At 40.0% G+C, this 22,785-nt stretch overlaps 1 protein-coding gene across 3 annotated transcripts; it reads right to left on the bottom strand.

Annotated features, from left to right (window-relative positions):
- Positions 1 to 29: 29 nt before the first annotated feature.
- On the bottom strand, positions 30 to 22,644 carry pip5k1bb (phosphatidylinositol-4-phosphate 5-kinase, type I, beta b). Of its 3 annotated transcripts, none has more exons than XM_049762242.1 (15): positions 22,413 to 22,644; positions 14,651 to 14,751; positions 14,217 to 14,285; positions 13,044 to 13,174; positions 11,035 to 11,152; positions 10,443 to 10,595; positions 10,041 to 10,337; positions 6,253 to 6,455; positions 6,000 to 6,083; positions 5,109 to 5,157; positions 4,882 to 4,966; positions 3,887 to 4,048; positions 3,201 to 3,327; positions 1,323 to 1,446; positions 30 to 843 (listed from the first exon to the last, which is right to left on the bottom strand). In XM_049762242.1, the coding sequence occupies exons 3-15, from the start codon at positions 14,283 to 14,285 to the stop codon at positions 841 to 843; spliced, it is 1,605 nt and encodes a 534-aa protein (XP_049618199.1). In that variant the 5' UTR covers positions 14,651 to 14,751; positions 22,413 to 22,644; the 3' UTR covers positions 30 to 840. The 3 variants fall into 3 exon arrangements, with proteins under 3 accessions (XP_049618199.1, XP_049618201.1, XP_049618200.1); XM_049762244.2 differs by lacking the exon at positions 22,413 to 22,644 and adding an exon at positions 18,397 to 18,423; XM_049762243.2 differs by lacking the exon at positions 22,413 to 22,644 and adding an exon at positions 18,052 to 18,251.
- Between the last annotated feature and the right edge of the window lie 141 nt (positions 22,645 to 22,785).

Genomic DNA, 22,785 nt, shown 5'->3' with positions numbered 1-22,785 from the left:
CAAGGGGAAATGAACAAAAGGTTGCACACTGATCGTTGATGTCATTTTATTCAGAGCGGTCTCCTTTATAAATAGGCATTGTCTTAATGTGATTTATTCTTCTCAGCAAATGGTAAAATGTTGATTCATATAATAAATTATGGCATCGACTCACAAGATCCAGGGATTCAACATTTATAGTTGGAGATAAATCAGGGTGAGTTATTGGACAGCATCGTGATGTAAGATTTGTAAGGATGCATTGTTCAGTATGAAATGACCTTCAATGATACAAACAAAACTATTAAAATGACCTACAAGGTCACTGAGCACAATCGGGCGTCCAGAGGGAAAGTGCATGATTTTGCGCTTCCTAGTCTGCGCTCATGTGAGCCACTCCGCCCTGCTTATGAATCATCTCTTATTACAGGAGTCCAAACATAATTGTTTTTTTTCCTTCAGGAGAGGGAGCAGCCTACCTCATTTTCTACCCCTTGGCTTTCATGGGCTGCTTTCGCCTCAGACCTTCTGAGCATCTCTCCTGCCACCATGGCTCCACTGTAAACATTTCTCATCAGATCAGAAACTAGCGGAACTGGAAAAAAAGGCGTTCTATTCAGCAGAATAAAATATATAGTAGATAAATATACTGTAGAGCAGATTCCTGTGGAGGCCATGGTAAGATACATGAAACGTAGCGGCGTAAAGTGTCTTCATCACTCGGTGTGATGTCACACGTTCATTCAGGTGATGTCGCTTTGCTGTCAACCTCTCGTGTTGGAGATAAAAGTGGCAACATGACTGCAGCAGCAGCATAACAAAATGCAATTGTAGCATGTGGCAGGTCCAAATATTCTCGGATCACTGCAAGAGATGAAAAATTTGTCAATATTGGAGCCAATGATAGACTAAAGATGAAGAACAATGATGACAACTGTAATGTCATTAACAAAGCAAAACTTTCCATGGGCAAAACCATATTTTTTTCATTAATATAAAAATATATATAATAAATTAAAAACACCATTAATAAATTAAATGTATATATAATATTAAACGATTATAGAATATATATTCCTTGTTTTATTTACAGTAGACTGGATAGTTGATTTCTTATAGTGATGTTAAAAAACTTGAAAATAAAATGTATTAAAAATCAAGACTTAGGTAAATAAATCAAATAAAATTACAATTGTATTTTTACAATTGACCATTTGTGTAATTTAATAATTGGTTGAGTTGGCATGATTTTAACAATTTGACATTATTTAAATTATAATTGGTTAAGTCCAAATAACTATCAAAAAATAATTGTAATGTCTTGATGTATTATTTTAACTGACCAAATAGACATCAAGAACCGATCCGTCATCGCGGTCCATATCCACGTCCATGGTGCTATGCTCAGAGGTCAGGCATATGGCACTGTCCTCCAGGGTGAAGGTGGAGCTGGACCCAGCGTCCTCTCTGAAACCCAAGAAATGTTCACGTTTCATATCTTGAAGTGCATAGCAAGCAGTTCAATCTGCCGCTGTGTCAACACATCTGATCAACAAGACTGCAAGCACACCGCGGTCAACCTGTCTGCATAGGAAAGAAAAGCCTCATGAGTTACAGATTTGGACGAAGCCGCAAGCATGGCATTGCGAGGAGTTTTTTTACTTTCATCCACTAGAGGGCAGCAGAAGACTTGTTTTCTTTGCGTGAGCTAAGGCGACTTCCTGAACACACCAGTTTTATAGTTTGCTCTTTTGACACGTGATTCACGTGTTTCCCCAAAAGTCATAAAAATACCAACTTAGATCAATACATATCTTGTCTTGCACGCAATTATATTGCATCCGCAATCCTTGCTGTCTCATTGCATGATAAAAAGGCCTTCCAATAAGCTTATATTTCTTTTCAAAAAGACTTTTTGGTAACAGTGTCATGGATCGGAACGGAGCAGGTCGACCAAACGCATCTTGGACCAGGGTTTTTGAAGGGAAAAGGGAGTTGGAAGGGAGGACAAGGGGAACAAGCCAAAAGAACCTGCAAACTGACATAACTTAACGGCCTAACAAATATCAACGGAACTGACTGACAGAGCTGGCAAACAAAAAATGAACCAACAGAGACATGAGACAAGAAACATGCGGCAACAAACAAGCCGACAGGAGTGAGGGGCAGACAGGACTTAAATACACGCCAGCTAACGAGAGGTAGGTGAGAGTGATCACACTCATCATGGGCACACAGGAGGGGAGGGGCGAGCACACGAGAAATTATGACAAAATCTATACACAATGGACGAGTCGTGACAGACGGCATATTGTGGCCTCCGGGAAAAAAGAGGTGAACTTAACACAAAGCAGTTTGTAGCCTCTGATGTAACCCAAGCATAAATATTTCACGATGTACATTAAAGCCGAGTGAGGTAATCCTAACCCTCTAAAAGAGCAGCGACACCTTCACGGATGCTTGAAGACCTGAAACATATACGAGCATCCAGTGCTCATGCATTCTGGAAGCACTGAGTCACCTTTTCTGTGACTCATTGAATGCCAATTAGACGTGTGCAACGCAAAGGTACGGACGGAAATAGCGTGGGAGTATGGCATGTGTGTGTACGGCCACGCCTGTTAAAACACCCACACCCACGCATACAGGCTCGCATAAACATGACCTCCTTCTGGTCCCCACGGCCAGGGCCTGGCCGTGTTGTGTTTTTAAGTGCTAAACTACACTCACACAGAGCAGCCAGCCATGACACAATTAAAGCAACAGAGAGGAATAACGACATTGTTTTTGCTCCCGGGGCTCGTAAAGCCACTTTGCAAATACGGTGCACATGCACTGATGGAGACACAAATACATAACTAAAGAAGCTAAGCCTGTTGGCCTGTCTGAAAATAAACATGGAAGGTGTCCAGACTGGTCAATGGGCACAATTTTTCTATTAGGTCTACAGGGGAGCCGATTAAGACCACACACTTAACCATTTTAAAAATGGACAATATACGTGCCCATGTCTATCACTATCATGTCATTCAAAATCTGAAAATACATATTAGTTCTGAAGATGAAGGAAGGTTGTAGTATTGGCCAATATAAGACCCAGTGTATATGTAACTAAGCAATGCCTGCCATCTAGTGGTGAGTGGTGATATTAAAACTCAAAACTATCCAGAAATAAATTCATTGCCTCCCCAGAAACAAAAAAGAAAATATTGATGCCGCACCTTTCATCTGTTTGGTTGTCCACCCCGACCAAGATGGAAGAGGAGGACAGCGTGCCCATGGAGGAGTCCTTGCAGTAAGACGAGTCAGCGGGGACCAGCTCAGGATGCAGGTATGAACCAAACACAGCTGAGGACCCAAAAGTCACAAGATGGAGGTTGTCACATGCAAATGCAAAAGTTCACACATTCAAATGGCTTGAAATTATTATTTGATTATTGTATTTACTGAAGGCTTGAATTATTATCTATTTTAAATGATCATTACACTTTTAGCACTTATGTGGAATTTCCTTTGACATTCCAACAGAAAGCATGTTAGGGTCATCGGAGACTCCAAATTATCCAAAAGTCAGACTGTCAGAGTTTGTCTATATTTGGCTGCAGGGTTTGTTTAATCCTCCCTAATTTCTTCACTTGAAAAGTGTCTTCAAATGACTTTGGTCGGGATTTAGCGTTACATAATCCAGCTCCTTACACTCTTTTTACAAGCTGCACAAAGTTTTTACAGGCCAATTAAGCGGCGGCGGATGGGCCACCAAATCCTTGTCATGGTCCATTAAAGTCACCCTGAGGGTGCACCAATGATGAAACAACCAACAGGAGGCTCCTCTACGAGTATCATTCCAGATAACCTTTGCACAGAGCAGGAAGGTTGCTCCCCTTTTCACGCAGCAGTTTTTGCGTACCTTGTCCATCCAGACTCGCCAGACTGCGAGCCCCCCACCGCCGCTCCCCCGTGCTCTTGTCCTCGTCCCTCTCATCCACCTGCGATGAAAGGATCTCCTGAGAGGACGACTTCAGAGCGTGGATTGATGTGCGAGTCCTCTTTGAAGGGGAAAATCGAATCTCTGCACATAAGCAAAAAATAAATAAATAGAAGGTGTTTGGGGGGGGGCTGTCAGACTGAAGTGCAGACTAATAGCTTTGCCAAGTCCTCACATCACCGCTTCGGCCGCATTCAGTCCCACAGGGAGTCCCGCATGGTTGCATAACGTGGTTATATTTAATATCGACGGGAAGTTCCAAAACAACGGTGTGAAAGTAAAACTCATGCTTGTCGGATCACTGCATGAGAGTGGCTCAATCGATCAGCTCGAAAAGCTCTCATCGAGGTCGAAATTAGAAACGTTATTTTTACTTCCTGTGTTCAGTCGCTTTATTGACGGGGGTACTTTTGAAGGAAGGTGGGAAAACACCTTTTTGTGATGTGGTGCAAAAGCGTCAACAATGTGTTCTGCTCAGATATAAAACACAAACTAAATATTTCATTTTTTTACACATAAAGATATATCATTTCAAATGTTTAGTCATTCTCATTTAGTTGAATGAGATAACTAAAATACTAAAACATCTCTCATTTTCACAGAAACTGCAAACCACGACGATAACAAACACGTGACACTATGATGAATTTATTTCTCACAGTTGTATATTTGTCCACTAATTTGATAAAACACAAGATTATTACTGTAATAAAATGCCAATATAAAGAGTCAGTCACAGTTGGCCACGTGCCTCACATTTTTATGAGTACATCCAGGCAAACGATTAGGAAAACAATGCAAGGAATTACTCCCCCGGTTAATTTCACAACGGTCTTCCGGCACACCCGTCAATCGTATGATGAAATTCAAAAAGAAAATGCATCTTCCCTATTTTGTGTCAAGAAAGGCAAACTTACGCTGAGTCTTCCTGAAGACCCGAGTGCTCATGAACTTGAGAAAGCGACTGGCATAGAAACCGGGCCGGTGCACTGACACAGAATCCTGAGGACAAAATACATATAATGTAAATGTGTGTATATATATTTATATGTGTGTGTGTGTGTGTGTGTGTGTGTGTGTGTGTGTGTGTGTGTGTGTGTGTGTGTGTGTGTGCACAAAGAAGAAAGAGGCTCTGTGGACTTACGCCATCATACACCAGAGCTTTCCATGAATGTTCCAACTTCTTTATGAATCTACAGAGAGAAAGCACAAAAGAGCTTGTTAGAAATATAAAAAAAATATTTTCTTTAACGCGTCATCAAACCGTAGATGGTTGCCCCTTTGGCACCACTTACAATCGTTTATTATTTTTGCTACAGTACACCCCTGTTTGGGATGATGTAACATTTCACATTTAAGGGGCTGTCTTAAAAAAAATAATTGGCTCTTCAGTATTTATCCCGCTGGACCTCACCTTAGCTCACCTCAACCAGCCAGCAACACTACAAGTGACATTTTTATATCCACAGACATCCTATGAGCTGAAGGTCTCACTCTCCATGATTGCATCATCTTCCTCCATCCAAAATATAACACAAAACAGTGTGTGTTGAGGGGGTAGCAAAAGATTTAAAAAGAGTTTTGTGGCTCCAGGTTATAATAAAATGAAATGTTCAGAGGGCACACATTTAAAAATGTAATGAGCGCCACCACAGGAGTTTAATTTTAAAATGACTCTTGTCAGAAACGTCTTAATTTAACACTCTGTTTATTATTGTGGTATTTTAATGGCTAAGAAGTTAAGTAGCAAAATTTTCTTTAGCTAGATCAGCCTATAAACGAGAAACCACACGAAAATAAACCATACTCTTGGTCGCGTCAATCAAAAGTCAGCATAATTATTTCCACCGAGGAGGTTTGGTTTTAAACATTTGTTTTAGAACATCATAAAAACAGAAATTAAAAAATGGCTCTTTTATGGACCTCAGTAGATTCTACAGCTGTTGTGACTTGTCAGTGAGGCTTACGACCTGATTCTGGATTTGCATGCAGCGCAATATATAAGATCTATAATTGCATTCCATAAGCACTGTACCTATATGACTGCAGAATGTCTATGATGCCAAGGAAGATGAGCAGCTTGTCTTCTTTGTGTGTTTTGGCGGGGATGCCACCCATGCTGTTGATGTAGAACAGTGTTAGCACTTTTTTTGCATTGATCAAACAAAGACATATAAGGGCGATGATAACAAATAAATCCTAAATCCTGAAAGGGTGGACTACTGTTGCATAACTGGAGATGAAGACATAACCAGAATGTCCGTGTTCCCCATCTGAGCCCCACTCACGTGTCATCTGTGGTAAGGACTTCAGCCGCCTTGCCGTCTCCTTGGATGGACTCCAAGGCGGTGGAGTAGAGAACCCTTTGGCCCACAGGCCTGGATCGGTCACCCCCCGCCTGGCCTTGCTCAAGCCCTTCTCTCTGGTTCTGGTCCAGGATGTGGACACCTAGTAGCAAGCTGTAGTCCATGATCTTAAAACTCTCCAGCACCTGAAATGACAAAAAGTTGCATGGTAGAAACTCATTGTTGCTCATCAGCATCACGCGTCATCCACCTCAAAGCGACAGGAGGAAATTTCTGCTCAAACCGGATTCAAGCCAAATAAACCTTTTTTTTTTCTCCACAAAGTGGTACACATTGACCCGTGTGAGGAGCCTTTCACCCAGTTCCCAAAGTCTCCCGACATCTCGTCTCCTGCTGGCTTGGCTTTGAGGAGCTAAAATAGAGCACGCATTGAGCCAACCCTGAGTGAGGTGAGAGGTGGGAGTTAGATCAGCAAACTGCGATAAGAGTGACCAAGTATGTCCTCGTCGTCGTAGTCAGTCGCTTGACCCACTTGAAGGTATTATAAGGGTTAATAATCACTGAAGTAGTAAAATAAAATGTTTTTTTTGGGGGGGGGGGTCCTTGTGTGCAACCTTTTTCTTAGAAGTGTAAATAAGGAAGTTTATGCAGGGAGAAATCTCAATTTAATTTCATGAGCAAACAACACGTATGCAGATGCAAACTTTACTGTGCTCACACACTGCAAACCAAATATAGGGCAAATGAGTTAAAAACAAACACTAGGGCTTTTGTCTCAGCTTTGAACTTATCGAGGATTTGCATCCCTTCGCCCCCGGTCTATTCAAACTGCAGCCCTGCTTGAAACACACACACACCGCAATATACACACGTACTGTACACACTCATCTGCCTACGAAAGGGCATCGAGTTGCCCCGGACTTGGCTTTCCCAGGCCCACAATCAAGATGGAATGGCAGAAAGAAAACGACTGAGCTTGTCTAGTTATTTTTGCCGAGATTTTTAATAAATGATGTTTATCTGCAAGGGAGGGGGAAAAAAAGCAATTTTTGATTCTGGGAAATAAAACACTGATTTAAGTCAGTGATCCTTAACCAGGGTCCCTTGGCACACTCTGACAGCTCATCATGTATGCCACGGAGAATTATCTCATTTCCATTAATTAGTCTAACAAGTAGTTTTTATTCTTTAAAAAATATGTCTTGGTTTAATCTATGCAAGTGAGTGTTTAGCATGTAAATCTGTCATTTAGCTTTGGACCATTCCCCTCAATTTAGCTAAAATAAAAAGTGAACTATTAGGGAGTTTTTAACAGCTGAAGGAGGATGGCTAATGGTAACAATAAGGAGCTGTGCTGCTTGGTGTGGCCTGCTTCGCATGGCCATGAATACATTGCTCACATTCCTAAAATCTCTGGAGCAAATTTTGCTGTCTAAAGCCACAAAAATGAGAATGTGCTAACACGGTGTGCCGATGCAGACTCGGTCTCAGGAAAGTGTCTGAAAAGTATTCATTATTCATCAGATTTGGATGAGCCTCTTGTTCGGGGAAGCACGGAATTTAATATCCATGACTGGGTGTTTTCAAATAATAAATGAAACTGCCCTTTTCTTTCTTGGATCAGATATTATTACTCTCTCTGTGCAAAGAAACTGTAACATGATCCCGTAACGTGCTACATACGATATACATACAATCATTGCAGATATTATTAAGCGATCCATTCTTCCAAAGGAGAGATAAGAAAGTTTTTTAGGAGCAAAATGTTAATTGCCTATTTATCCTATTTCTGCACAAATGGCTATCAGTAATATTCACTTTCATGGACAATAGAGTCTGCCCTCCCTTCTCGTTCCTTGCACTCCCCTCACCCCCTGTTGCTAGGCGGCCGCTGACCTCCCCTCTGTGTTTTGGTCGAGCAGCCTCTCCAGGGCTGACGGGCTGAGCTGCTTACTCATGGAAATGAACACACGCATTCTGCTTAGAGGGCATTTTGCTTCCCGCTCAGGAGGCGGGAACAGGAAGAGGTGAAAATAACAAAATGTGGTTAGCCTCTCAGAGCTGCTGGCTGGCCTCGTGTATTGTAGACACCACGGCAATGGATATGCAGTGGTCCCTGTCCACTGCTTCGCAACTTAACTGCATGGTACTGGCCCACGCAGAAATAATACAAAATAAATCAAAATTATTCGTAGAGTTCTATATATGCCTCAAACATTTTTGCTTCTGTTTATGGATCTTTTGACACAAGAAATATGCTGTTATTTTTTTAAAACAGTAAATTAAAAAATTCATGGGTAATAATAAAAAAATATCCTTATCAGTAAAGCACATTTACCATTACACGGGCAAAAACAGCTAATTATTAATGCATGTGTGTGCGTGCATGCGTGTTTGTGTGCGTGTGTGTGTGTGTGTGTGTGTGTGTGGGTAGTTTCGTGTCAGGTTGAACTTTAAGAAAACACTGACTGAGCAAAATGGGAGGATGCCATCCAGTCTCGAAAACAGTGAAAGGAAAATAAAGAATGTGGACAAAGTCAGCAAGATAGCTAATGATTTATAAGAAGCCTCATAAGCTCAGAAGATCTCTCACGATCATCTCCAGAATTTTTTTATTTTAAAAGTGGGAAGGCAATGAGAAATGCACACCTTATTTGCACATTTTTCCCAACATGATTGTTACGTAAGATTGCAAGTCAACATGCCTGCAGCATCCCTCTGCTCATTAACTGCTAATATTGACAGTGTGACCGCGTCATTTTTGTTCGTCTAATTAATGCCCTCATATTTAATAATCGAGTAATCATTTATGTAGAATTTCTTTGAACTAAAGAATGTCCAACTCTTCTGACTTCAGGCTCTCAAAAGTAATAAAATTTTATAAGCGCTTCATGGAAGAAGACTGGTTTATCTTTTGTGTTTAATCAAAACAGGACAGTTACAAACATCTGGTTTTACTTTGAAAAACAATGACCATCAATCCTCGTGTGATATTGCTTAGTCAATAAATAATACAAAATAAACTAAAATTATTGGTTAATAAATAGTGATCTCGGAAAAAAATGTTTTTCAATATACTTTAATACAAATAAAATTGTATCCGATTAATCGATGCAATAATCAATTTTAAAATTCTTCCATAGTGATAGAAATAAAGTAGTAGACATTATTTCATAGAATAGCAGACCTGCTTTAAAAAAAAAATGAAGCTCTAAAACCTTGTCAGCAAATCATTATTATAATCGTTATTATTACTGCTGCTAAGTCTCTTTGCCACTGCACAAAGGCACGGCTTGAAAGTGAGCTCCAAGTATCTCACGCTAGCAGGATCATGTCTTAATCTCATTCCGTGTTTGCCCAGATGTCATTTAGTGAAACACAAGAGACAAGAGCAGAGGGCCTAGGGACGACCCGTAGCTTAGAAAGAACACACAGTTACTTCCCAAGCACATGGAGTTCTCGTAATACTACATTTGTACTATCTACAATCATGTTTTAAAAAAAAAAATACAATATTTTTGTTTTTTAGTGTCACTATCACTCGTGTATATGGCTATATTTGATTTATTGCTACCATGTTTAATTTAATCTTGCTACAGCCCTAGGGTGTTGTGAAATTTTGAGGGATAAAGGAATGGCATTTTTCCAGAAAATGACTTGCCTCGTGAAGGAATTCTGATCATGGTGCTGATTAAAAATCACCTGATGTCAATGTCAGCATTCTTTTCACTGGGAAAAAGCGTTGGCATGTAAAAAGGATTTCCACTTACCCGGCAGTCTCTTTGCAGAGTCTTCATCAGATTGGCGTAGGTCTCCGCGTCAAAGTAAAGGCCTTCGTGCATGTCCTGGAAGTCCAGGTCTTTGAAGGTCGGGCTGGCTTTCTCTCTCTCCTTCCTGGACGCTCGTCTTTTGTACGTCGATCCTTTCAGATCGTACTTGTAGTGCATTTTAACCGAGCGAGGCAGCACGTTGTTCATGACCACCAGGCGGATGTTGATGCCTCCCGACTGGATACAGTACAGTCCGTAAAATTTGGGGAGTAAGGTGCGTGGGTTCTGGTTCAGGTTCTGTGAGGTGACAGAAAACAAAAAGTACTTTAAGTACATCTATCTACATTTGATGATTTTTATTTTGTACAGAAGGTACTGTAGAAGTACTTTTATGTGACCTACCATATAGTAACCAGGAAGTAACCTTTGGAGGAATTTTGCCTCTTTGTGCTGGACTGTTTTAATGATGAACTCATCATCACTGGTTAAGTAGAAGAGAGATCCACTGGCTCCAGGGTTGGTCAGCTCAATTAGAGGCTCATTGACTAATGAGTACTAAAATGGGAAAAACATCAACAAAGTCCATTATTTGCCAAAAGGTGGTTGGAATTAAATGTGAAAAAATATTTGAAACTGTTAAAAATAAATATTCTGTGCATTCTGCTTTTGCTAAATTGGATCTTTGAGCTCCTCATGAATGTCAATCATGAGCAGCTTTGCTCCCTACGATGCATTGGCGTCATCTCTTTTTCCCTTGCGCAGTCTTTTATTTACACAAAAACATATCTGCTGTTCTCAAACAAAATAATTGTAAAATAAACACAAGTTGGGAGAGGTTGTGTGACATGTAACAGGTAGAATCTAAAAGAACTAAGCAATCTCTTGGAATATTTGCTACTATGGACACAAGGTGGTTAAAAATGTCTTGTATGAAATTTGGGGAGTGACAATGTAACGTTTCAGTTTACTGTACTACCTGCCAGCAAAGCCTTACCAGGTAGTCGTCGGGTTTGATGCCGAACAGGTCCCTAAAGTAGCGGAAGGCCAGTGGTGCATAAGTCTTGAAGCGAAAGTCAGGATAATGATGTGCTGGGGTCAAGTTGCTTCCTTCACTGGAATGCAGAGAAACAGTCGAGACCCCGGAGAGAAGAAAAAAAAACAACACACTGTTAATTTGCATGAGTCAAGATACATAAAAAGAATCCGAAAAGCATTCAAAGAATTTTTGACTGCAACATGTTGGCACGGTTTGCCTTTTGATCAAAAGTAAATGAGCGGAAGTTATGTCAATTAAGAGGAAACAGGATTCATTCATAATGAGCGCGTGTTCTCCAATTACACCATCAAGTGTATCAGCTCAATATATATGAGCCTTGTGTCTGTCTCTGCAGGGATGACAAAACACAACACAAAAACATGATAACCTATTCTTGTATTGTCTCAAATGTAATACTAGAGCTGACCTTTCTCAGAAATGTCGCCCGGTCCTGTTTGGTAACTAACCTAAGCTGAATGTCAAGGAAACGCATCCGATAAGTGTGTCAAGTCTTGTGAAAAATCTTTCCTTTTTGGTACTATTGTGGTGCCCCGAGGCTAAAATGGCTGCTAGAGAAAATTGATTTGTCTTCCACAGTGGTTTTAAAGCTGCTAAATGTGGTGCTCAATTAGATCAACTCCTTGGCTGTTGTGTCCTGGTGTTAGATTCTGTAAGAGGACAAATAGGGCACCGCTGTGTAATTCTACACCTGACTCCAAAGTGTTGTGTGACTGCTCTGTTTAATGTGTAATGACAAGAACAAAAAAAAAAAAAAAAAAAAAGCAGCAAACGCCTCTCATGGAAACAATTTCGGAACACACACCTTGAAATGCTTCACTCTAATTATTGAGTCGTGTGTGTGTGTGTGCGTGTGTATCCTGGTTGTGATCACTGAGGATAAGGACACAATGTGAGTGATCCAGTGTGACTGACGGGACCAAAACGAGAAGAAGAAGAATAGTGTTGGAAGAAAATAAATAAATAAATAAAAGCATCTCAAACAGTCGGCTCTCTCTTGAGACGCTCTCATGTTGTGAAGTGAAAGCGTTTTTTTTTTTGTTGCTCTATGGCTGCTGTATTTGGCTTTCCCACTCCAAAGCTTACAGGTTTGCCTCAAATCTATGTTTTGTAACAAACCTCAAACTGTCTGTGTTTTGTAACAAATGAGCTCCAAGGATTAGTGACAGTAAGGCGGAAAATCAATGTCAATATTTAAAAGGACATCAGGTGACAGGACGTTTGCATGGAGTTTGCATATGCTGGTGCACCATAAAAAAAAAAGAATTGAATATTTCTAGGTAAACTGTGTTTCTGCAAACTCGAACCAATGTATGACTAAATAAACGAATGAATTAATTATATTCAAATTTGAATGACCAGTGTGCATTAGAGTTGTAACTCAGAAAAATATTACAGTCGTCTATTTATAATAAATACATTGTTCACGAAAATCAACCTACATGTGTGCTTACATGCATGTAACTTAAAGAAGTACTGTAGTTTCACGGATATGGGTAAAAAAAATAAAAATAAAAATAGGTTACATTTTTTTTCGACTAAAATGCAGTATCTTGTAAATTGGCAGGATAATATACGTACTAGAACATTTTGGCATTAGTTACATTTGTGTGTCACTTCAGCTATTAGTGAACATAATTTTTAGTCATTTTAGAATTGTTTGAAAAAAAAAAAAACAAGAACCAGGCGGGGAATACCAGTTTCCCCGCTTCTATTCTTAGGCTTTGAAACAGAAACTCGTTGCACGAAAGCGTAGCCACCTACACATAATCCATTTTAATGTTGCTGTGTGATTCACAGACTTTTTAACCTTGGGTTCATACAATTGTCTGGCTGTTACGTACGAATCTTTTCATGAAAAAATAGAAAAAGCCTTTGAGAAAATTGCACACATCGAGGAAGGACATTTTAGTGTTTGCGTGATGTGTTGATGAGAAACAAGCACCGACCTGGGCAGAAAGACACTCTCCACCACATAGAAGTCTTGCATAAGCACATCTCTATCAGGTTTTGAGGTGAGGTTTCCAACCGTGTAGCCGATGCCCAGCTGAATGGCTCCCTTTAAGGCCGATGACGTCGTCTTGCGAGAGAAAACAAGCGTGTTGTTATTGCACTGTCGCCGGTGTCCACGTTGTACGCAGAACTACAAATTGCACTTCCCTCGAAAATTGATCCAACTGATAAACGATGCTATCGTAAAGTTCAAACAGAAACTAAAGTAACTATGGGTAGTAAGTCATGCATGCTGGATGGAACCGGTGATGTACAAAGAGGAATTCAAACATCATTTGGGGGAAGTTGAAAGAAACAAAACCTGTTTCACCTCTTTACAGTATATTAATTATGGATCATTAAAAAATAAAATTTGGCAATAGTATCTCAACTTCCCATTCCTAACATCATGTTGTTCTTCGTTAGAAATTAGAAACTCGCGCTGCGCTCCATTTTACCTCAAGATACAACTCCAACAATCACTTCGGCACAATTGACACAATGAATGAATCAACAAATTAACTGAAAATGATAATTATTTCTGTAATTGGTAATGTAAAAATATTATGATGGTGTCGTTTTCACCCTGGCATATACTGGTCCAATTGTAGTATTACTATTTTCATCATTATTATTATTATTATTATTATTATTATTATTATTATTGTTACTATTATTCTTATTATTATTATTAACAGACTTGACGTATAGCAAATAATCTGGCACAGAATATCAACAACTGTTCAAGAGAATGTTGCATAAACAAATACAATCTTGTTGCCTGGGTAGCAACAAGATGACCTTTGACCGTTTTTTACAGTCTGTGCAATGTGAACAGTGGTAGCCACTGCGAGAAGCCTTGCAACAGTGGCATCTTGAAAAAATAATAATAATAAATGCTTGACGTAGGCAGTGATGTCAAAAGTGTGACCAGCACTTGACTGATCTCTGGCGTGAGAGCGGTCCAAAGTTCGAGACATTACGTGTTGTAAATGCATTTGTACAAAGTAATGAGAAACACGGGATCATAGGGGAAGTTCTCTTGGACTTGTTTAGCCAAAATAAATATCAGCGCTACAAGTTCACGTGTTGTAAAAAAAACACATGCGTGAGAAGACAACATTTATTACCTTTTTGTATGTTTTCTCTCTGTTAGAACTCCAAGCCCCCCCGATCCCATTTTCCGTAGTGGTTGACATCTGAAAGAAAAGGTCACTCATCATAAATCCAATTAGACTACTGTATTATATATCACAATCAATTGTTAATATGTGAGACCGTATTTGGACGAGCTGCCGGAACCGGAAGAAAGTCATGGGAAGCTCTGATTGACGCAAGACACGGTTGCCGTGGCAACATCTTAATCACATGGTAGACAATATCCAGAAGCCCACCTCCCTTTATTGTGCCTCTAAATAACTTGAAAAGAGCAATTTGAGACCAAATCACAAGTCCCCAATAAAGTCCCACCACCTTTGAATGAATCACATCTTCATCCTGTTCACTTTTATTTAAATAATGCATTTTGGTGTGAAATGTTCATAACGTTTCATCTGTAGTTTACCTTGCTTAAAAGAAAGCCTCCATTAAACAGACATTAAGGCAACATCTCTCGATTGTCGGCTTGAATGATTATCCACTCTTGAGATGTAGTATGTCAGGAACCTGAATAAGAGCAGAAATTCACAAACTGTTACGCAGAATAGAAAACAGAAGACAACTGTGCTCATAGACCCTTTAAATGGTAACGTGAGGGTGGGGAGAAATGTTTCCACTAATTAACAGTTCATAAGTAGCAGCGAATGTCTACAGTACAACAAAAACCTTATTGAGCTGCACAACACAAGCACACATCGGTTTCTTCACGTTTTCCATACATTTTACGAGCCGAAAATGTAAAGCTCAATTGGACTTATTTCACACGCCAACGAAGACTGGCCAGGATTCTTATGACTGATGTGTGTTTTTGCCATTTGTGGTTGGGCAATTTTACATGAACGTGTGAGGTTCAGGAGTGACTCCGTTTCACAATCAGTTCCCCCGTTTGTCGATTCACTGTTGCTCTTCATGTGGAAAATGCAACACAGATAATAACAATAACCTTTTTGAAGTTTCTAATTAGGCCCTCACAGTTAGGGCTGATAGTGCCGACAATTTTGGCATGCACATAATGAAGCCTCGAATATGATATTGGAACAATCGTCTGACCAATGTCGATTATGTTTGACCTCAGAGGTTCCAGCAGACAAAGCGCTGGATAAATGCGCATCGGTGTTATCTGAGCAGGTGAGGACTGCAGTTGCAGAGGCATAAGGTGAGGTGTTAAAAAAAAAACAATAGCAATGTTTAGCCTTGGTCTGATAAGGCAAGTCTGCAGTGGGCTCACCACCTGCATATAAATGCTGGAAAGCTGCTGGCAGGGTTCAGAGCATATTCCCAGTCTTGGGGGTGACATCATGGCGTGGCAGAGGGGTCATTGCTAAAAACGTTGACGACTACTTTCAGTCTTCCATATTTGGTTAAACACACTTGCAGAAATAATAGATTGCAGCTCTTGTCCGTTGCTACGAGCACACCTTAATTACAAACACACTCTTTATATACGATACAAATGAACCATGATGATTGTAGATGTTCATTATCCATTTAGTTTTTCTCGATCGCTCCCAAGAAACTTTGCTAAGACTTTATGAGGACACTATTCAATGCTGAGAAGCTGATGATCCTTTGAACCAAGCATATGACTATGAGGAATGTTAGTAAGCCTGAAAGGCCTGTTTGACTCTCTGCTCTCTGGCCCGATTGAAAAGGCAGTTCTATAGCGCCGTTCAGCCGATAGCTCCCGCTCACCTGACCTCTCCACCCAACCGGTGGGGGCTCCAAAAGATTTTTCCAGAACAATCCACGAAGAGGCCCGTAGCTATAGTAAACAACAGATTGCTGTTGTGCGCCGCAACAAAAGAAAGGGCCGACTGAGGGCCATATCATCTCATCATTTCTTCAAGGCGTCCTAATAATGCCTGCCTTGGACAGAAACTCGAAGTAAATCCGTAGTATGCTGCAGATCAAACAGATGTTTGCTATATTTCCAGTCAGCCTTTATTGAAGTCAAACAACCAGTCTTTCCCCAAACAGTTTTGCCAAGGAAAACATGCGCTGGGAGCAGAAATGCAATCTCTGGTATGAGAAAAATGCAATGTTTTGGAATTGGCTGAAAGTCAATGTAATAGATTCTTGCCAGACAGCTGATCGTTGGTATTGACAATAAAAAGAAGGAATTTGTTTGCGCAAACATGCCAGGACGTGCTCCACCCGAGTTGAATTGATTTAAGTTTATTTAGCTTTATTTCTCAGAGAACAATGAACGAAAAATGAATGTCATAGCATACTATTCCTGGTAGAAATGTTAGCATTACTAACAAGTGATCTTGATGGTCTACAAGACATGTTCTGTCACTAAAACTCAACAGAACACAGATTTTACAAATGGGTTCCGTTTTTCTTCAGTCCCTAGATCCTCTTGGATTACTGGATCATAATACAGAATCAATAGTAGACCGGCAACCAAAACGCGGCTTTGGACTGAGCACATGTGACCTTCACGATCCAAAAACCAGGTTGCTGGATAAAATCTCTGGACAGCAGTAGATACAATCAAGAAAAAATATAGGAAATATCCTTTGCTTGGCAATCTAATGGAACTGCTCTGATCACTTGATTCTCAAGTTCTTTGGAAATTAACCTAATTTACATTATTGCTCCAACGATCCATGTTCAACCCTCATTCAAGATCACCAACTGCATAATAAGAAATAAAAAGTCTAGTTCCAGCAGCACAAGCTGCACGGCTAAATTGAATGTGTAAATTAAGGAAGCGCAACATATTTAAACAAAGTGTACCTCTTGAGGGAGCAGGGGTGTTTACGCTACGAGTAACTATACTATATATTCCTGTCATCTTGGGTAAACATTTGTCAGTGTTTGGTGTGTCAGTGGCTTAGTTATTCTTCTGTGGAAAATACAGTCGTCACTTCTGTGAGGGCTCACGCAGCAAAGCGACAACGTGCTGTGGGGGCCCCACTGCACGAGCTGGAAATAAATCCCAAAACAATTTGAAATTATATCAAATCTCTTGGATTAAATGCTGTTTTTCCACAGAGATTAACTCTCAGTGCCACAAGATTGGGCACATTCTACTTGTAATGCGATAAAACAACAAATGTTGCTTTACTAAGGATAACAATGATTGGTTTTGGTGACGAATAGTTGTTTCACAAAATTGTTATTATTCTCGTTGTTGCTTGCAGAACACTGCATCATGCTGAGCTTTTTTTTTTTTTTTTAAATATATATATTTACATATAAAAGTGCAGATACGTGATTTATTTTGCCTGTTTAAGTTCACAGCAGGACTTTTTAACAGACTTTTGAGCTCAACTTTAAATTTTTGCCATGTCATTGTGGCCATTTATTGACCAGATTATGGAGATGAGGAAGATAAATAAAAAACAGTAGGAAGTGCAAGAATTATTTCAGGAGATAAGAGTGCTACTTTTGTGTTTGCCCTCGAAACTAATTTCCTGTAAGCAAACATCTTTCTTGAATCCTGATCATCCGTCTATTTGTTCCTTTTCGACCTGAATGTGGTGCGTCACAATTCTGTATGTGACCTCTACAGAGTTAGTCTTTCACAAATAACGAGAACAGATAGGTGAGCTAAAGTAAGACAGAAACGAATGCTTCTTCCATTTGTATTGTTTAACTGCCTGCTTACCTCCCACAAAGACAAATTAGAATGAGCTCTATCGAATTATATTCATAGCAAAGCCACTGCAGTGGACAAGCTCTGCTGTGTCGTCTACACTGCTAACAAAGAAGTCTATTTTAACAAGCACAATCGCACACAGTAGATCCATTGACTGCACTCATTCTGTTGCTGTAAAGCATAAAAAACACACAACAAACCCTAGGAGAGGCCTCCGGGTATGCTATTCTGAGTTCTTCTCTCTGGCTCCATTCTGCTTGAGAAGCAGTGAGGAAGAAGTATGTGAGGAAAGTCACATGAATCCAACCAAGTTGCCGACTTGCGGCGGGGAATTAGAGACGATTATTTGGCCAGAAAACAGAGACAAGTGACGCAAAAGAAAATTGAAGACTAACTCTGCACAATGACATCAGTGACATAGCGTTTACAACTTTGTCTCAGCTGCTAACATGACATGACAAAACATCATACCAACATCATATACTAATTAATGATATGAAAGAGGAAGAAAGACGCTTTATTAAGTGACATGGTAACGTTCTTACCTTTGGCCATGTGTTGCTTAGCAAGGCGCTTCACGTTATGTTTTATTTCTTAATTCTTTTTGATTTTGTTTGAAGTGGGACGCATTTCCGCTTCTATGATTGGAATGACACTTTTCGTTGTTGCCATTACTGAAAATCTATGTGGTGGCAACACACGCAAGACACTCCAAAAAAACAAATAAACATTCCGAGAACACTTGGGGAAGTACATTTTGTAGATGCGCAATCGCATATTACAAGATGACATCATGCATGATGACGTTTGGGAAGCTTTTATTTACGGAAAATGTGATCAAATTCCAATCTTGGCAGTTTGACTTTTTATTTGCCGTTCGTTCATTTTGGACCCATCATTTCCATGTCATGGGGGCTCAGCAGGACCAAAACAACGAGCAGGAAAACAAAACCGCACCAACAAACAACACCACCACTGAATAATCGGGATACTTGCTAGGCGGCCAACGGCTCCCCATGCCAGCAAGCCACCAGCTGTCTAATAAGCAGCCCAATTATACGACAATCAGGACTGCGAGCTCTTTGAAGAGCATGCAGCGAGGCCATGAAAGGGAAGTCATTATGAATGAGATGAATTTTACATCCAAATTGAGCCTGCTCCAAAGATCCTGACACTATTTGTTGACAACACGCCAGTGCCTCGGTTCTCATGTCCATGCCATACCATAACACCGCTCCATGAAGCAGAAAAACTCCTTCACGTGTATCAGGCCACTTTGACAAGTTACATAATGTGAGTTGTTGTTGACGTCTGTAGACTTCACTTGAATCGCCTGACTGCTCAAATCACTTTCCGCATGACAGGACGAGCTATTAGGAAAAGCATGAAAGCTCAGAAAAAATTCTAGTTTTGTCATGGGTTGCCAGTGTTCTTTCTATACACCACATACAAATGATTACATGAATGTATCTGAACTGTAAGTGTGTGTTGTGATGTTAAAAACAATCTACCAAAGTCATCATTGTACAAGATGGAAAGTTTATTACTGGAGGTGATGTCACATTTTTAATTTCTGCTGAAGTTTGTGATCTTTCCTATCTTATTATGTGACGTTTGGCCGGTGTTGCCAAGAGTGAATGAACGCAATAAAAGGAGATAACGGAGAACAAACTATGCCCTTCTTGCAGAAGTGAAAAGGAAGATGTGTAGGTCTCATGGCCCTGTTTGACCTGTCTAGAGTAGACCACATAGCGTCTTCGTCACGATTCACCCGGGGCCTTGATTATTTGTATTTTTGGTGAGATGTTAAAAATTCACGAGCTTAGAAACTGTCTGCTTTGTCAATGTCCCCATAAAACAAACGTTAGGATAGTTTTAGTTTGACGACTTAGGTCTTCCTTTGTGAAAGCAGTACACGATTAACCAGTTGGAGAGTAATGATTAGAAGCGAAGCTCGAGGGCCTGCCACCACCCTGAGAGCGTACCCATCATTTATTAACCAATCACAAACTGCTGACAGCACCTCCACCAGTTAATTACAGCCAAATACCGCAATTTGGAGGCCGGTTTGTCCTGTTTTGAATGCCAATCGTCTTAGAAAAACTTCTTAACCCAGTCCCTTGTTTGTAGCTAAAATCCGTATACGGGCACCAATCGCATTTTATCTGCTCGGAAAGATTTGTTGTCACAACAAAGAAAAGACAAGAAACAAAGTGAGCAGGTTTAGGCGTTGATAGTAAATGCAATACCGGGAAATTCTTTTTGTAGTAAAAACATGAACGTGAATAAGAGCGATGGAGTGACCTACGTGTCACTATCACAGTACAGTGAGGCATTTTTATCTGAGTTGTAAGCAAAAACTCGCCGAGGGGGCACACACGGGGGTACGTAACACCATTATCAGGATTGCGAGTAATCGCTAGGAGTGGGAACTAGCGTCCACTTATGTAACTGTCTTAAATGATCGCCATATGCTTGTTATGCTGCAATCACCGTTGAATCTGTGCACACAGAGCGTTCTTTGACCGATTATCACAAGACTGCACTCGAATCCTTACAGCTTGTCATAGATTGGTTGCCATAATATAAGATGATACAGAGCAATACCGAATTTATTTTTGAACTAAATAGAAATTCCATTCATCCATTCACGCTCATGAAAAAAAAAAAACTTTTTAAAAATATTTTTTTACATTGGAACAAACCCAACTGTGTGTTCATGAGGGTTAGGTGTGTGTTTTAAAGGGGGCGTGGCCTAATAAGAAACATTAGGAACACTGTCGGTGAGTCTCGGCGAGCATCTAGATGTGGGTTTTGGCCTACTCATGATATAATTTTGGCTGCAAGTCCATCGCAATTGTTTTTGGCTTGTAAAAAAAATAAAAGATTCTAAAATCAGATGCAGTTCTATAATTGAAGCTTTACTACTGTAACCATTGTTCAGAGACCTGGAGCAGCTAATAATTGGCCAATATGGGGCAACTAATAAGCAAGCAAACACATTTATTTCTTATAACTACTTCAAAGCAACTGAAAGGGAATGTCTTTTGATGTGTTTGAGACACAATTTAATCAGATAATCTGATTAATACTAACAAAAAATCAGCCTTGTAATGTGGTGGCACATCTTGCTGTTGGGAAGATTACATAAGGCACAGATGCCGCCCACTAGGACTGAATTTGCGTTTCAAACTGGGCGCAGAAGGGCCGATGTTGCCCCTAAAGACACAGCAGAGCATTTGCATGAGCAATTTCCATTTCAAATAGTTTCAGCCAGTGCGGAATAACTCTGCTGTCTCCCAGGCAAATTCAGGATGAACACAGGAACTTCCTAAAGGAAACCACAGACCTATCACCTCTAATTTGGATGACTGCTCATCTTTCAGGCTATCTTTTTTTTCTGTTTTAATAAATCAGCATTGAAAAACAATAATAAAATCAAACTATTTTTTGGAGGAGGGAAGCTTTCATACCAAGGATCAATCAACATACATACATTATATTTTTCATGGAGATATTAAACAATGTCTTTTAAAAAAGTTAAAACCCATTGGTGGCGTCGAAGTACCAAATGATCCACTTGTCAGAAGATAAGAACACACAAGGGGCTCTTACGTGATCCCTTGAAAAGCACTAGACCATATAAATAATTATTTTGGTTATTTAGTACAGTAAAGGCTGAAAACAATGGCTATACTGCATTTCAATGGTGTTGGAAATTGCTGCATGACTTCCTCTATGACAAAAACAATTGCCCAATCATCACTATGTATTTCCTATCAGGATGTACATACTGTACTTGCAGTTTTTCACAAATCACATGGCTAACCTCTTCATCCATGACATGGAAATCAAATGAGAGTGAACAACAAATACTCGTGAGCTGGCAGAGCTGCTTTTGTATCCTATTAAGTGAACTAAGACATTTAATTTGCTGGTGAATGCAATTCAAAATACTCTATTGTTCTCTTTACTGACTGTTCATTACAATTACTGTACATAGGCAGAACAATTACTGTGCAGTACGTGCACATCACAATAAGAGATAATGCACTCAGCCGCCCCTTTATTAGATACGCTTGCAAACTCTAATGATAACGCGCACAGTTGGAACTGAAATTGAGAAGAGCAGATATGTTTGTGTGACTTCTAAATTGTTGTTGGTATAAAACTGCAAATCATTATAGTGCGGTGTGGTTTTAATATTTTAGTGCTGACCCAGTGCACAGACAATAATGAACATTCCATGATCAGTGTTAATCAGTATTTTGGAGAAAACACTTTTCTTTATATGTACCTTAATGGAATTGACAGTGTTGGTACAATTCGAAAAGGAAAAGGTTAATAAAATTAGGTTTGTTTCATGAACAATATTAATGCGTTTTTGAGTTGATGCCATATAAAGAATAAATTCACCTGCTCCTCTTTTGCTCACCTGTCGCGATATTTACCAAAGACACGAACAAGAAATGAGACATGTAACATAAAGACGTGCGTGTCCTGTTTGTCAACTCTGTTTAAGATATTTGCTTGATTTATTAGGAATACAAGCTAAGCTTACCTGGTAGTCGACCTCTTCCCGGAGCAGACGAGAAGGAAAAAAAATGTTTTCTTCTTTGCTCGGCGGTGCAGCTACGTTTTGCTGCAGTCAAGTCCGCAAAAATATGAATAAACTCAAATGCGGCGTATGTCCAACGCGAAGCGTCTGACTCTACTACTGGGCACAAACTACTCCTGCTATAACAGCAGGGAGGATGACCACTGTGCGTGTGTGCGTGCGCTTGTGCCCTGGCTGTCACACAGCGAGCCATTCAGTGTAACACAACTTTGAAAACAGACTCAAACACGCCATCTGCTGGCCGGGAAAAGAAAATTTCAACCGGAGGAAAGTGCAAATCCGTTTGAAAAATTGAAAGCAATTAGAAGAAAATAAG

Source organism: Syngnathus scovelli, chromosome 3, assembly GCF_024217435.2.
Source record: "Syngnathus scovelli strain Florida chromosome 3, RoL_Ssco_1.2, whole genome shotgun sequence".
In the NCBI taxonomy this organism is placed as follows: Eukaryota; Metazoa; Chordata; class Actinopteri; order Syngnathiformes; family Syngnathidae; genus Syngnathus; species Syngnathus scovelli.
The sequence above is the reverse complement of the archived record's forward strand: the minus strand, read 5'-3'. Positions and strand labels throughout refer to the sequence as shown.